Source organism: Pholis gunnellus (assembly GCF_910591455.1).
Source record: "Pholis gunnellus genome assembly, chromosome: 20".
NCBI classification, from domain to species: Eukaryota; Metazoa; Chordata; class Actinopteri; order Perciformes; family Pholidae; genus Pholis; species Pholis gunnellus.
Window position 1 is genome coordinate 7,074,506 of NC_136547.1, and position 17,613 is coordinate 7,092,118.

Genomic DNA, 17,613 nt, shown 5'->3' on the forward strand with positions numbered 1-17,613 from the left:
TCAGAATTGCCCAGAAATAACAAATTCCCAGCCAACGCTTCCTGTGCCTCCCGTCGCCCTCGTCTCCCTCCCTGCAAGGCCGTTGCAGCGCCGAGGGGTTTGTTTGTGTTCCTGCCTCCCTCGCTACAGTTCCGCTCGGCTGTGCTGGCCTCCGCCGCAATCGCTGACAGGCAGCGGTGTGCGACAGGCCTTCACAACCCGCCATGATTACTTTCTCCCCCCCCCCCCTCCCCTCCTTTCTCCCCTTGCCTTTGATGCACTATATGTGAGCATACACCCCCCCCCCAGCCCTCACCCCACGGTGGAGGCTGCTGACATATTTGGCTGTCAGTTTGCTAATTCAAAAAACAAGCAAACAAATGAGAAGCTCACCGGTGCAACGTTGTAGGCCAGCAGCACATGCTTCATGTCAGGAGACACCTCGTACTTGCTGGCTTTGTACATTTCCTGAGAAGCAAAGGCAGATGTAAGCAGAGGGAAAAAAGATAAAAAGATGAGACCTTTAACCATGCGTGGTATTTTTTCATTAAACTAGTGCTTAAATGACTGCGTTTGACGGATTGCTCGGCTCCTGAAGCAAATGGGAGTTGCATTAATCTTTGCACTAGGGCTTGGCAATTTGATGGCGGACATAATGTTGTGTGTCGTCACCCAGGGCCGCCTCAGCACTGATGCTACGTCTCCATTTCCATCTCAACGTTACCCCCACATAACCATGCCCTGGGTTTTAACTATGCAGTTCACATTCCAGAGCAATAGTGGATCATTTGATTAAGCTTTGTAATAAAAAAAAGAGCTTTGGGTGCTTTGATTTGCTGACACTATAAGAAAAGTTTTAATCTAATTCATGGGCAACCATGGTCAGTTCTTTAGTCCTGTGATTGAGAGAAAGTAAAGAGAGAAGACACGATGACAAAAGACTTACAAACTTCTTGTTATGCACCAAGACGGTCTTTTCGTCAGTGTCGACGTTGAACTTGACGACGTCGCCTTCACGATTACGGTATAAGAGCTCATTACCTGCAAGGAAAGGGAGAGAAACAGAGCATTCCATTTCAGATGTTCCTTAATGTGTCGTGTAATAGCGTCTCTAAAAGTCTGGAGAAATTCAACAAGATTACCCTCATGAACACACAAACATATATAATTATACTGCCCGTTCAAAATCAGACCACCAAAAGACATTAACCTCAAATTATTTGTGTGTCAGACAAATGGGCAGATACATTCACTGACTTGTTAAAGTCAGAACACAAGAGGAGCAGTAATGAATCTCTTTATGTACAAATCCTGTAAAATGTGACACTCCACAGGTGGAGAACAAAAGACCTTACAGCAGTGACATCAGAGAGAGCGAGCGAAAGATCAATGATGTCCAATATGTCAGAAGTAAACCAGGCATTTCAATTGTCTAGTTTGTCTAATTGTCAAGTATTCTGTGCAAGAAGTAGTGCTAGAAATTTCAAAAGATTTGAGATTTCAAAACTCGGAAGTAACCCTTCGAAAATGTTAAATAACTGCACGCTTGATAGAAAAAGCCGATCTTAATGAAGTCATTATTGTTGAGCATTGACGACATAATTCAATTTCAACGCTTCAATTCATCACCTTTTTTAATACAAAAAGCATATGAAATTAGATTGTTGGAGGGTCTTATTAATTAATCAGCAACCTGAAAAGTGGAGCTTTTATCAACAAGTGCAACAAAAAAAGAATGAGTCACCAGTTTGGTGGATTTAAATATTGAAGCAGGGCTTGGATAGCAAGGCTGTGCAGTTGCTCGTATAATGATTGTGATCACAATTTGGGCTTCAGCAATGTATCAAACTTTATCGGTTGCAATTATACAGCCTTGTTATGTGTGAAGGTTTGTCAAATCAAGTGCTCCCAAGTCAATTAAAACCGTCTGGCCAGTAAGAGGCGTCGTGTGATCGAACACTTTCAGCTTCCAAAACACAATTGCAGCTGCAGGTCAGGCTGCCGGGTGGAATGTTAACTGTCACTAAACATCCAACATGACTTATACTTCTCTCTCAGAAGACACTAGTTTGTTTTAAAGAGAGTGAGAGAAAAAATAAATAAAAATAATGCGAAATCCTGATTGGTGCATGGAATCACATGACATCACCATTTTTCAAACGAACCCGCCCACTTGGAAGCAGTTGGAAGAGTAGGATGTTAGGCGTGTTCATGTAGGACCCAATCAATAATTGAACACATTCTCACTCCCAAATGATCAAATATCGTCACTTGGTCAGGGTCCCTACACTTCAAACTATGTCGCTCCAGGTATTAGCCCCCTTCTAGCATTAGTTTTGGACAAAACAGGGACGGCGGGTCAGTTTCCACTCGTTGCACGCATAGTATCTTTTTCAAAATAAACTTCCAACGTAGTTTTACTCATGCACAACTAATTGCTTTGGTTTAGGCAAATAGAGATCTTTCAATACTGCCAAGAAGAAGACCCACCATTACGCCGGCGTTGCTTTTTCACACTGAACCAAACCACGGTTGCATCTTGCCGCCCCACAGCGTGATTTCAGCCAGCATCACGGGAGCAAACTCGGGCGTGGCGTTTAACACAACAGCGTCTGGGGTCTATTGTGACGAATAACATCAGCATCGGGCAGCAACTTGTTAAGGTCCTCTACTCGGTGAGTACGGAGCTTCTGGACCTTGTTGTTTCCCAAATTTTCAGCCATTTTCGGTTGCTGTGGTTAGTTGCTAACTGTTGCTCGCGGGGTTTTTTTTAATCTCCCGGTGGTTGTGGCGCTCAAATAACAGGTTGTCAGCATCAGTCGCCGTGGGCCACTTACCAAACAATGGTATTTAAGGAGTTGAGAGTGACGACAGGTTAGTTATAATAGGAAGAGAATTGAGGAAGGTCTTTAGTAAGACTATATAGTCCTTCGCATGTTGCACGGAATGTGAGAGTGACATTTTTGCACAAAGGTAAACGCTACGTTTAACAACAGTGCTCGAGAATCTGACCTATCCGCCAACGCACAGCTTTCAATATGCCTGAATACAAAAGCTTCCAGCACAAACACAGTGAGTTCAGGCCACTGGAGAAAACCCTTGAAGGGAGCCATTACTTGAAAGATGTATGAAAGTTCATACAGCTTCTCATCCATCAGGCTTTTATCAGGGAAGGATAAGTTTAATACAGCAGCTGCCCCCTTTCACCTTCAATCTCTCTGTGCTCCTCTGTCTTATTGCTTTTGTGATCCATAGGCGCATGAGCAACCACTCCATTTGGCGAGGTAATTAGAACCCAGAGATTGTTATGCAGAGTGCTTTCTATCTGCTTGCATATCTAATTGACCATTAGAGGTGACAAAATTACCATCACAATGGCTTTAATTCAGAACGTGTTGGGAAGAGCAGTTTCAGACATTTTAGATTGGCGTAGCCAAACGCCCCCTCAACAGCTATTGTCTACTTGTTCAAAACCATCGGCATACTAACAAGGGTATAAAACGGAGTCCTCAGGTGATAAATAAAAGATTGCCTTTCTTTAAACATGCTCCATTATCTTAGTTTGACTCCGTTTGGCATCTTGATAAACGTTCTACTTTTATATCGCGGACGATGGGGCTTGAATGCTTAAAAAGAAAGACACCATGGTGACAAATCGGTGGTCTAAAGAGATTGACTGGACTTTATCTTGCTTCGTGACTCGCTCTGTTTTCATAGTCAGGCTTCAATTTAAACTCAGAGACTTGCATCTCTTTAGGGCACCCTTTTTTTTTCATCTTTATTCCTCACTGAATCGCTGATCTCCTTTATCCACACGCCCCAAGACACATCAGATCTCTCAAACCCTTCCCATCGCTGCCCCTTTATACTGTATGCCTCCTGCTGAGTTCATCATTTTAGACCTTATCATCCCTCCTTTACCTCTCCAACTCTTTGTTTTCTGCTCTTTCAAAGACCGAGAGCCATCTATCCTTTCACAGTACCCTAGGCATTATGTCTTCCCTTCAATCTATCTCTTTCTAGCACTCTCTCTTTTTCTTTCCCCTCTGCTTTAACTCGCTGTGCATTAGCCCAGGGCGCTGTTTTCTGCTCTGATCTATACCTTTCCACGGCAGTATGTCTTATTAATACAGCCTCCTGCCCTGGGCACAGCCCTAACCCAGCCTCACTCCAGGGAGGCAGAGGGAGCACAAGGAAGAGGGAAGAGTGGGAGGCAGAGGGAGCACCAGGAAGAGGGAAGAGTGGGAGGCAGAGATACGAGGCGACACACTCGAATGAGACTAAGAAAGAGAGACGGAATAAAAAATGAAGAATATTTATGAAACAGCCTTTTATCTGTGGAACGTATCAAGAAACATGAGCAGCCAGATCCTGAAATAAGGCTGTTAAGAAGCCAAGCCTACATTATGATTATAGTTTATTAGAAGAAAAACAACATTGACAGTGTATAAAAGCAGATCTCTGTTTGAAATGGCTCACCTTTTGGTAAAAAAAACACCAATATTTGATTGCACTCCTATAACATTGTCAACTTTACAATGGACAGTAACAAAAAAAACCATCTACGTGTGTTATGCTAGTAGCTGCAAATGTAGCCTTGCGTTAGCCTCAAGCAGAGATGAGGAGCGGGTAAAAGCCATGCTCTGATCCGACTCCTCCACCGCTGCACTGGCATTTTGGTGTCTTATAAATCCATATCCATGACATAACAAACAACTATATACATGACCAACGGTTTAGCCAGATTCCGTGTGCGTGGAAAGATATGACAAAAATAATAATTGAAACTAGGAGGTTGATATGTGAATTGTGATTCACTGCAAAAAGTTTGCGTAACAATTTGACCATTCTCGTTAGGTTTGGCTCACCCTTTTGGTTATTTTTTCGGAAATCTGACTGATCGTCTGACTGATCGTGGAAAAGAGCAGACGCCTGGATGAATTAGAATTGTTTCACTGTACGAGTTGTGTGAAGTTCGTAAATGGATGTGTCATAGCAGGGCTGGGCAACCTTTTAGATGTTTTGTAGTGCTATTTTATTGTTAATCAGCGTGCCAGATCAACATTTAGTTTAATCATGAAACCACATCCAATTTTTTAAATTCCAACGGATGTAATGTTATTCTATACCTGAACGGTTTCATGGTACAGTAGGCCTCATTAATGCTGCAACCAAGCCTTTTTGCATCATCGGCTACCACTTCAAGGAAATCCACTCCAGCTTCTTGAAGTGGAATTCTACTGCACGGTGACAGTTTTACAAAGTTGCTCATTCTACTGTCTTCTCATTCCTCCTTAACCATTCCCACTCAACCCGTTCTTGAAGGCACAACTGTGGTCACATCATTCAACGCAGTCAGTGTTCTCCTGAGTGTCTTTAGTTCCTGTTGAGATGGTTAAAAACACTCCACCGGAGCACTGGGAGAGTCCTCAACAGGTACTTTCTAATAGAAAAATGAAGCGGCTGATCGGTTGGATTAGCAAAGAAGAGGAAAGTGTTGTGGTTGTTTCTTTGTCTCACAGAATATCATTCTCCTTCGGCGTAAACAATCATCATGTCTAAAATGTAGACTGATGGAGCAGATTACTTGGAAATGTCCTCTCATCTTTTGCATGAAAATAGAAACCGGTAATAGAAAAATTATGCTTCTAACAGCGCTGAACAGTGATGACAACGGCAACAGTGCTGACAACAGTATTTATCTGAGACGTAGAGACATTTTCTTATGGTTTATATTGGGTTGGGTAGAAACCGGGGTGTCTGGTCACCGTACGCTGTACCCTTCCGCGTCAGTGGGACACGCTCTCATGCACTAAACACGCACTAAAAGGCCGACCCGGCTGTGTAAACGAAGCACAGAGAATCTCGGATAACAACACACGCAGACTTCATTCTCTGCTCAGGTAGACGTTACTCCACTATATCTTTACATTGAAACTAATTGACTGCTGCTATGTTAATGCTCTTAATGTTGTATAGAGGACCATGAAACTCAGGATTATTCTGGTCGGTGACGGGTCATTGGTCTGTTCTCAAGGCTCCAGATGAGGACTGGTCTTATAAAAGGGGAAGAATTATGGTGTCTGTCTGTGGCTAAACAAAATGAAGTCTCCAATGCGGTAACACAGTCTTAAATCTTTGCCACCCATTGGCTTGGATTTGCTGTGAAATATAGGTTCATAAAAAATTCAATAGGTATTTTAATTAAAAAGCTCCCCCTTATATATTTCTAGTAATTCAGTTTCATTCGTGGATGGTTCTTGAAAGGGAATTACACATAATACCGTGTGTGTGTTTATTTCTGCTGTACTGGCAACACCACAAGATTTGAATATTATTTTTGTGCAACTTGATGAATGGGCACGCAAATAGATGAATGGCAGAGCAAAGAAATGAGAGGAACATTTCAAGCATGAACCTGCTGACAAACCACCCAGGGCTGCTGCCAACTTGCTGCTGGCCGGTTTTCACAGTGGAAGTCATTTATGTTTATCAGGAATGCCAATCAGCGGGTGCCTGCTGGTTTCATTACTCACTGCCTCTCCTGCTTCCCAGTTCACCATTAAGGTTGGAAAAAAAAAAACATGGCACATTGCACAGCCATTTCTGTTTCACGCTGTTTAGCTTCTCAAATATAGATAATGTTTTTCTCTATCTCATTATTTGGTATATTTAGACGTTCCATGCCTGAAGGCATCAGGGGTCCAAGCTAAATTCTATTCTTAAAAGAGCAAACTATTGACATACCTCCATCACACTTAGAATGCCTCTTTAATAAAGATGACTGAAATATCTTTGATGTTCCACCCTCCTAAAGTAAAAAGAATGCCACCGAAACCTTCAAATCCACTCTTTATTGTGGACTGCAGAGCACACCATGACACAGAATTTGCAGATAAAATCCTGTTTGACATAAAGCCATGCTCATAGGTCAGCTTGTTTTTTTTATATTGCATCCTCTGAATTCAAGTATAGGACAACATAACACAAAATGATTGATCGTCACTTGACCAGGCGTAAACAACGCAGAGAGCCAGCAACAACTACGTCCACGGCCCCGGGGAGGCAGCGAGGTCCAGGCGAGAGGTTGCTGTAAAGGTCCATAATCCAGCCATCAGAGAAGAATCCCTTTTAACCTCCTGTGATAACACCATGGCTATATCCAGGGCCCCATGGCCCCAAGCCAGAAACATTAGTTTGCTCATCTGGACTTCCCAATTGGTCACAAATAGCATATTATGACAATAGGATCATGCTTAAAATGAGTCACAACCTCAAGATCGGAGCCCACCTGTCCCAGAACAAATCCCTGTAAGTCTATTACCCCTGAAAGCAGTTGAGTAGATCATGTGCTAAACATTAAGTCCTCAGAAACTCACCGTGCTCATCTAACGCCGTGTTCCTTCCAGGATGACTCCCAAGGGAGCACGCAAGTGTTCTCAGAAACCTGCCCCCCCCCCATCAACTAGCTGAAAACCCCATGTGCTTTATTTATGACCTGTAACCTCAATTTGCTATTAATCCTTAAGTCATTGTGTCATCGTTGATTTGACTCATTGCTTCTAAAGGTGACAGTCATTTCATCAGTGTCTGCCAGCTGATCATATTCTCCTCATAAATCCACAATCTCCGTTGCTATACTTGATTCAGTCCGCATGTGCTCTTGCTCCGTCCTTTCTTTGTGCGTTAGTGTCGCCGTGGTGTGTTTCCTTGTGCTTGCACACCTAACTTGAAAAGACCTGCTCCTGCTCATAGTAAGTAAGTTCATTAGGGAAGCTAGTGCCCGTAAGATATCAATTAAAACCAGAATAATCATGACATTTAACATCACAGCAGGGATCAGACTCTCTTATTTTGACCAACAGGAAACACGGCTCGAGTCTAATTATGCAAGCTCTCCAGGGAGAAGCCTCACTGGTCAAACCATTCCATATTTCAGTTATTTGTAATAATCATTCATCATTCCCGAACAAATGGAAAGAAACAACCGTTCTTAACTCCAAGGTGTGGCTGCGTAATATCTAATCAGTATAATTAGAAAGATATATCTTAAAGGATAATTGATGATGCAATTTGGCAAACCCTAATATCACACCTTATGATAAGCAGTTCCTGAGCTGTAGCCTGTACTTATGCACCGTTTCATTTATCTAATGGTGAGGGGAAGAGGGAAACAGGCGGGGTTTATTTATAAGGCCGATCTGTGATGTGTTCCTATTCCTAGATTGAATTAATGTCTTATATTTAGTATGTACATATCTAGTTTATCTTTGTCAAATTTAATTGAATGTAACTCTTTAATTTCCTGTTTTGAAAACGTTTCCTTTCTCTTTTTGGTTTACCTATTATCCCAACCAAGAGGATCAAGCGACTGCCAGCGTGTGTATTCGTGAGTGAGCGTGCACCTCTGTGTCTGTCCACGGCTAGTCTGGCTCCCTTCGGGTGGCCAGTGATTGATGCATGCTCTTGGACCTCCTGTGGTTGCAGTGACTTACATTTGCTCATTGACTGCTGACTCCTCACTGACCACTCTTAACCGGCCTCCGGCCAGAAGAGGCCACTAGCGGTAGCACGAGTAAAAGCATCGCCGACCGCCAGCCGGACAATGTGTTTGGCTAACCGCTAACAACACCACCAGTGCTCACACACACACACACACACATTGCTGAGCAGACAGCTTGGTGAGTGTAATCATCATTCAATACAGCAGTGGTCATTGCAGACACACCTGGTGGAGGTCTGGACTCTACTGAGTTCACCTTTCTAGTTGTTTATGCTGTTCTCAATATGCATCTTTTATATTATAAGTTTCATATTTGTGAATGCAAGTAAAACGTGGTTTTGTGGTTCTTTTGTGTTAATGGAGCTTTGACACAACAGTGTGCTGAACGTATAATCTTTGGCTCTATAAAAAAGTATATATATATTTGAAAGTTTATTCCCAATCCATACAGAAGAAATGGATGTTTTTGTAGAATCGCTGTAACAAAATGATCCAGCAGGCCTCTTGCTGTGAAGGGATGCTCACAGCCTCTCTGCTGCGTCACACAAACACAGCTAAGCTAGGAATTCTCAGTGCTAAGACTGCTAAAGTGAATTCAAAGGATTGTAAGTCCATTTCACGGCTTGGATGTGAATGCCAAGTGCAGTCGGCATTACAGGGATGTGGCTTGTAGACACGCTTACTGGATATCCAGCTGCAGTAGAGACGTGTCTGTCGAAACAATGGTAGCTATACTGAAACATTACATCATGCATTTAACGCCATAACATCACAGATGCCTCTGCTAATAGAACTGGGAAACCTCAAGTATATCACAAACAAGGACTGCGGATAAAGTATTTTGCACTATTTGCAGCTACAAAACATGACTACCCCTTCGTGTGTCTTTGTGCAAGCATGTGTCTGTTTTTCTCTCTCTCTGTGTGTGTGTGTGTGTGGTGGTGTACTCTTGTTGTTAATTAACACCATCTCTGTCTTTTCTCATCTCTGCAGGCAGAAACAGACAGCACAGTTGATGCTTTTTAGGCAGGTTTGCTTGTTACAGTAATGTGGGACTGTGGTGCTCTGGGACTGAGCTGGCAGGCTGTGGAATATTGCTAAAAGCATGGAAATACTTCAACTGCTGCCATAATAGACGGAACAGGCAAGAGATGAAATAAATAAATAAAAAACATTATTCAGCTGTAAACACCGCACATGCCAACTAACAGAATAACCTTAATTAGTTAGATTATTATATATATATATTATACATTGGCAGAGATTGAACATTAATAAGTACACTTTCTTTAGTGTGTAATCAGTGTGTTTAGTCACCTTGGAATGAGCCATTGATATCTACAGAGTCCGCTGTGTTGCATCGCATGTTTCTTCGGTAGCCCAGAACGGACAAACCAAACATTGGCACTAGAGACGGGGCCATTGACGTTTTTCGCGTCTGCCACTGTAGTCCTCCTACGCGGCACATGGTTCATTTTCTCTGTCTAGCTGAGAGAAAGACGTATTCTAATTTTAGCAAGATTCTTAAATCAGACAAAAGATTACTGAAATAGCTGTTTTACAATTTTGGTTACTCCAAAACTTGGATCAAAGATGACATTCAACTCTTCAGATGTCGCCTTGAGGTTAGCAGCTAAGGAGCTAAGGAGACTGCTGAATCTGCCATGAGACACAATGAAGCAGACGCGTAATTCTCCTCTTGGGCTCTGCATCAGATGCCGTTTTTTTTTTGTTTGTTATTCCTCCCAGGGAATTAAACCACTCAACAACATCAGTATATTGTGACAGCTTGATTCTATAAAAAGAAATGTTGTCGCACCATTTCTGCTGCTCTCCGGTGGTTGAAAGGGACGACAAAATGCGAGTCTGTGCCAGGACACCCCCCCCCTCCCAGATTAAGCGCCGCTCACTCTTTCTGTAGAACTGGGCCATCTCGAACGGGGATGTATGCACCGCCTGCTTCATATAATGTTTGCATTTTACAAAAGCTGATTGTCTGTGACACTGAATGAACACTGGATGCTAACAGTGAGTGTGTGGGCTAATTTGATACGTCTCATTGGTAAGAAAAAAGATCAACTGCAGAACTCCATTAACAAATGGCATTGACATCATTACTCATGTTGTGTCACAGGAGCAGAGCTATGAAAAGTCAATAAGCGAGTGAGACAACTGGCTAATCATCTCCAAAGTGACTGCTTTACATACACATTAGAGATGAGGTTGAGAAGAGGTTGTGCATCATTCAGAAACAAGGTGATCCCAACATGCTCGCATTGGTGTACACACACGGAGATAACAAACATCGCTAGGCTTCAATCTCAATGACATTCACAAGCCCCCCCCCCCATTTTAAGCTAGTCCCAATCGGTCAACTTGCTTTGCGAATGGCTCCCCCTCCATCATATTTGACAAACATCAACGAGACGAGAGGCATTCTGGAGGGGCAAACAAGAGGAACGTGGCCATTAAAATGGCAAGCAGCTGCTCAGAGCGCCTGCACTGTGTCCCACAGGGCTGGCTTCACCTTGGTGGTGTGAGAATGATGGTGATGCTGTTCGATTCAGATGGAATAGTAAAAAAACAAAAAAAAAACAGGCATATGTGAGATATCAGCTGTGTGCAATTACCTAACGGGGGGGGGGGGCTTGTAGCGGTGGCCTCAGTACATGATCAGACTACTGATGCAGAGTGCAGGGAGAAGTAGTTCATGCAGATATATCACAGAATTCATTGTGTGGCCTTGTCTATGCTACTGGCTTTGGAAACACTGAAGTCTCAAGGAAATGACTGAGATCTGGGAACAAGTCAGACTGGAATGTATGAAAATGATCCAAGCACTGAGGTACACAGATGTATATATGGAGATAAGACCACTGGTGTTCTGTTTTCAGTAAATCACCTAAATGCACCATGACTCTACACACACGGCATTTGCTATTTATAAAGGAAGGAAGCAGTCAAACTTGTGTTTGCCAAAATATTTAACCAGCATATGTGAATAAAAATAGCAGATTTGTGTTACTTACTGTACTACAGTAAAGTTTGGGTCAACGGGAAGTCAGAGTGGGCCTTAGGTAGGAGCCAGCAGCCATCGTATTCAAGGTTGACTAACTTGACTTGGGAGCTCTGGCTGTCCCTCTGGCCAGCTGTCAGCTGTATTAAAGCGCTTACACCAACAATCCTTCCATCACTATATTTAAATCTCTGGCTACCTCGTAAAACACTGTGGGGCCTTGCAGTCTACGTGTATCTGCCTGTATAGCATGGAACTCTTCAGTCATATATTAAACATTGCCCTTTTAAACAAACCCCCAGTAAAACGGGCTATCAGACCAGAGATGCTGTGATGCTTTTTGTCCGAACACGACCTCAGCCAAACTTATTTGCAGGGTCGGCAAAAAAAACACGAGTCGCAGCGCACTTCTTCTTCCTCTCATGTTGGACTGAGGACGGACTGAACGCAGAGACTCTCAGCTCTCGAGGTTAATCTGTATTACGAGACAGGAGGTCTTTAGCATGCTCAGTAGATTTACAGTACGTGCAACACAATACATAGACTTCTTTGACATAACGTCAACACTGTAATCTTCACATTCTGTTGATAAATTGTTTTAAATTCAAATTCTGGCCAGATATTGCCCTTTTTCTATAAGCTTGTTTCTTTCTTTCACTGATTTCAATTAAATTATGTTTCTGTATACCCAGATCTCTGCAAGTAACTTAGTGAGTACAATGTTATCATAGACAGTGAGAGAATGATAGCCAAAACTACTCAAATAAAACCCAGGTTTTGGGCCAAATGATCCTTTAAAATCATGATCCATTGACTGCGCAGACTGCAACCATTGTGAGCATCAGCTAAAGAGCACCTAATAATACAATATATCCAAGTTAATGCTGTTGGACAAGACATGAGGAAGCAATTTCTCCTGGTAAAAATAGCCAATATGTGAACATTAAGGGTTCTCGAGGTTATATTCAGTCTGTCTCCAGGGAATTGATTGATAGGTGGAGACAGCAGGGGAAGGAAAAAACATAAAACTGGGCTAAATTAGGTTTAAAAAAAAATTCAATTTCAGTCCCCAACCACCCATTACTGCAAATCCTACAGACAGCCCCGAAAGCATGCAGGTTGGTCGAGCACCGGGTCTGGTAAAAATGACACACTAACAAAAGTCGAAATAATCAGCTGATGGATCGCTCCCCCTTTCTCTCCTTTTTTTGTCAGCAGCGTCTAATGATACACTAAAAATACCTCGAGATCGAGGATTGAACTGTCAACAGCACAAAAAGGAGGAGATGAAGGAGCGGACTGCTTTCTAATGACACGTCTTGTTTCATGGCGGCTTCAGCTGCTATATGGATTATTACAAAGCCGCCTTTCTCAACACCATCTCTCTTTTCTTAGAGCCTCTTATAAAAACAGCTTCAGGTTAAGGGAAGTAAAACATTCCCACAGTTCATGATAATGATCATATAATTCAACCGCTAGTAGAAATATGCTCCTGATCCTCGTTTGAGCTTTCGCTGAGAACACAACAGCTGTTACCTTCCAGATGTGTACAATACCACCACAGTTAGGGATGTTCACCGAGGCTCACTTGCGTGTGATGGATTTGTTTGCATTTTTTTGTGGGTCACAGATAGGAACGGCGACAATTCAGCCACGCGAGAGACGTCTCATCCCGAAGCACACATGGGGACCCTGTAGCTCAAACACACGCCCTGAAATCAGACCGTTACCCAGCTCCATCATCTGAGATCCAGAGTAATGCCGACTTCCTGTCACTAATATAATAAATATGGGTTTTCAGCTTTCTAATCACAGTCAATAACCGAGGGGAAGGCTTTGCATTTTTAAGGATATGAGATTTAACAGCTGTGCCGCTTCTACGAGCCATCTTAGATGCTGTGATTGGAGGAGACAGCTATGTTGTGCACGAGAGAGGACAAAATCCGCTTTATTAATCCTTCAGCTGTACAGATCCCCTCACATCTTGGAGCTGTGATCATTCTATTCAATGCCGCGCTGAGACGTGTGCGGCTGCATCAAGTCGTTGTTTTACCTTGATAGAAAAATAAAGTATATGATTTTATCTCATTGTCTCCCTGTGGTGCTGTCAGTGTTTGTACTGTCGCAGACGCGCTGCTAAAAAAAAACAAGCGTTGAATTGTAACAAAAGCAGCATCAACACTGTCATTGATCACAGAAAGAAAAGAGAGGGGTGGTGGTTGCAGGTAATTGGGTAGTTATTGGAGCATATGGAATACATCGTTTGGCGTAATGATAGACAGGAAGGACACACACACACACACACACATACAGCAACACACAGCCTTGCAAAGACAGAGGAGGGACAAATGGTGTAAAAGAAGTCAATGGAAATAAACAATTTTAGCAAAGTATGTGGTGTGATACACGTTTTCTTTTTTTTGTAATTTGTTATAAAGCTAAAAAAGTCTCTGAAGAAACATAATAAAAACAGACTGGATCAAGCTAAAGGTAAGTATATGTTTTTAATTTCTCCTGTCCATAATGTTGTCAGACACAAACTGAGCCTGTCAGGAGCAAAAACACTTCCAGTGGACGTACATCGACGGAGAAGAATTGCCTCAAGCGATAACATTGCAAACCTGTTTTGCGACTGCAGCGCTCTCCCTCAATACTGGACCAATTTAAAAAGAAATGTTCTCTCCATTAGTCACTTAGACACAAAAACATGGGAAAATGTTTTCCAGTATAAAAAACTACCGGTTACCCTTTCAACGAATTTGATCAACGAGAAGAGAAATACAAGGTTCCATGAAGACCAAGTACTTCCATTATCCCCTTCTCTTCTAACGATTGCCAATAGATGAGAAAAACATCTGTCTGTTCTTGCGATGCGTGAACACGAATATTTCAAAGCAACATTTTGATGCACGTGTTCAAATCAAATCCTAATTCATCAAAATGTGCATATGACGGGGTTACTTACTGCTTATCCATTTGGCGTTCGGGTCGTGAACCTTGAACTCTTTTCTAAAGAGGTCTGCAACAGTCACCTTGCTCTTGAGGGCCAGCTGGTCATCTTCACCTGCAAAGAAACGAACTCAGCGTTAACGTTCACACAAAGAACATCTACTTGTGTAGCAATTAAGTGACAGTACAATACTACATAGCATCTTACACTTGTGGGTATTTATATTGTATATATAATGTCCTCTTGACACTTTTTTAATCACCAACCGTATCTCAGCAACGTTTGTTTTTGAACGGTTCATTTTTTTAAGAATAAAAAATAGCTGAGACAGTAAAATACAGGAGTGAAACAAAGCATTGCCATAACTCCCACAGGGCTTTGATCAAGACTAGAGCGGCTTCTGATCATCAGACCAGAACGAGCGTATATAAAGCAGATGCCTCCCGCAATCCATTTCAGCTTAATTTCATCCATCAATGCTCATCATATCGTCTCCTGATACATAATATGACTCGTTTCACCTCCAGATACACGGTGGGAGGACAAAAAAAGCCAAAGACAATAAACCAGGAGCTTCTATGTATCTTACAAGAGCATTCTGAGCCAGACGTTTCATGTTGCTAACTGTCTCCTGCACAGGTACACATTGACAAGACATGGCAGTTGATGGACATTGGTTGGTAAGAGGATCAAAGCTGTGATATTTTAGCTACAGGACTCTCATCCTAACGTGTGATGTTTCATACCTCTGCTAAACCTGCCAGCACACATGCTGCAGCTGTCATTTTATATGTGAGGTAACATTTCCTTTGGCTGCAACATCATACATTTTTGTTCTCTCATGATATTGAATATCTAATGAAGTAGAAACTAGAGAGCGTCTTGAAATGGGATCACACCACTGCCGTGGCTGGTAAAAATAAGGTATCAAATAAAGTACTCTATGGAGATCTATCAGACGCCACAGGAGTCCAGTGTAGCATCCTTTCAAAAGTTTTGTTGGCATCTCGGCTAGCTGAACTGCCAACTCCGACAAATACACCGCACTTGACTTCACCACTTTACAGATCGTAAGGGTTGTAGCTGCTGATCACACCGAGCGTCAAATCAATGAAGGCTTGCGATGATTGGCTGCAAGCAAAGCCGAACAAATAGTCTTTTTTTTTTCTAGAACTGGGTTCAAAAAGGATAAAATACAGGTATAGTTTGACTGGAGAAGTTTGGATATTACTTGGTACTGGGTTATTTTGGTTGGTACCTTAATTAACAGGTATCAAGTACTGATACCCAGCCCTATCCCCTGGTATCACAACTGCTACTGCAACCAATATACAATAAATACATCAATCAGTCTTCCTACAGAAATGAATTGTTTAATGAAAATGTGAATAGAGCAGAAGAAAAATAAGGTGAAGTGCAAAGTTATAGTACTGTAGTAATGTATCAAATAAAAAGACCATTAAGAGTTACATCATAGTAAAACAATAAATAACTGGCAGAGATACAAATTCAATATTTGAGTGATGTTTTGTGATTATTTCAGTAACAAACAGATATTGGGAGAGAAGTTACGCAGCAACATACAAAAGTGGACCAGAGAGAGTTTGAAAAATGTCCAGAAATAAGTGTTTTTGTTACTTTCCTCTTTCCAAGGTTGAAGCCTGAGCATCAGGATGTACACCACTGTGTGACACTTTGTCTATTGAAACCCACAATAATGAAAATGCTTTTAGTTGAGTTTGACGGTCCATAAGGAGGGATGTTTTTTGATTATTCAGTGTGAGAGAAAATTCTGGAACCGAACAATGAAAATGTTGCATGTTTTAGCGGACAATGAAATATAAATAGCATTCACTTTACATCTCAGCAGACCATTTAAAAATATCATACTGCACTCTAGGATCTCAGACTGGAAAAAGCTTTTACCACGCAGCCAGTGATTTCACTTCATGTAGGTAAGGCATTGTATCTAATATACGTAGGATCAAGTGGTGGACACATGGAGCTTGTGACGTGGCTGCCTGGTAATGTGTTTTACCTTTTACATGATGTGTTCAAATGCTGATCTCAGCTGGGAACACTTTCTTCACAGCTACAGTTAAGACAAACAATAAGCAACTGTACGTGTGAATTTATAAGCTTTTTTACATTAAGAAGGGTGATATTTGGCAACCAAATCTAGCTTCTCGCAAGCACATCCATTTAAAGAAGTATCAAAAGTGGCTTAAGTGTCACTTATCATGCAGTCACAGCAACAGTTTTATAAATAGATGGAAAACAAATACTAGGAGGTGTAATGGATTAGGTAGAGTATCTTGTTGAGTTTGAATACTGGCATTAGGCACAAAGAAAACAAGGCTTCAAACAAGGTTGAAAAGACACACTGATCAACCTGCTAAGCTGTGGTAAGTGTGTCTAACAACTGTACAACGCTCACAAAGTAAAGATTAGGCTGATGGGGGGGCCATTAGCTTTACAGTTATTTGGTCATCAGCCAAAGTGGGGGACTGACCGACCGCCATCACCATCCCTAGAGCCACGTCGCTCGTGTGGCTAAAAACTATTGGTCGTGATGCAACGTATCTTCATGCACCGGTTTATATGATATCTAAAAAAAAAAAGATAATTTGTCTTTTTCTTTTGTGCGTTTTCCTACAAATGGGCAGCAACACGAGCTGTCAGTGTGCATGTGAAAGCCCCTGTGGTGTTGAGGCAACAACACTACTAAGATCTTGGTTTGGGTTAAAATAATATAATTAGGAAAGTGGCGTTATTTAAGTAGGGAAGTTATGTCACAAATAAATAAAAATGTCGGTTATAATAACAACGGTAGTGGCGTTACTTCAGTACGGAAGTTACGTGACAAATAAGTCAAATTCTGGTTTCACACAGGACATGAACAGCGGCCTCCTGGGTGAAAGTCTGGTGGTTTGTTTTAATGGGTATCCACCACTATACCGCCTCCCTACTTCACCTGTCCTGGCTCACCATTACTTGGATTATACGAGTTGATTTTATAGGTTTAATGCAAAGTGCATTATTATGTTTAGCTATGAAACGTGTATGAGAAAATCCTGAGTGGACTATGTGCAACAATTCCATGTAGCACGGTCAAAAAAACAACGTTATCCAACACAGCATACGATACTCTGACCAGATGAAGTC

At 42.0% G+C, this 17,613-nt stretch overlaps 1 protein-coding gene across 1 annotated transcript in view; it reads right to left on the bottom strand.

Annotated features, from left to right (window-relative positions):
- Positions 1 to 17,613, bottom strand: part of dpp6a (dipeptidyl-peptidase 6a) — a gene marked incomplete at both ends in the record, with an annotated part of 127,189 nt that overhangs the window by 25,145 nt on the left and 84,431 nt on the right. The window contains 3 exons of the mRNA XM_079181593.1: positions 373 to 447; positions 926 to 1,020; positions 14,464 to 14,562. Of these exons, the coding sequence (XP_079037719.1) occupies positions 373 to 447; positions 926 to 1,020; positions 14,464 to 14,562 (269 nt within the window). The remainder of the gene's footprint in view (positions 1 to 372; positions 448 to 925; positions 1,021 to 14,463; positions 14,563 to 17,613) is intronic.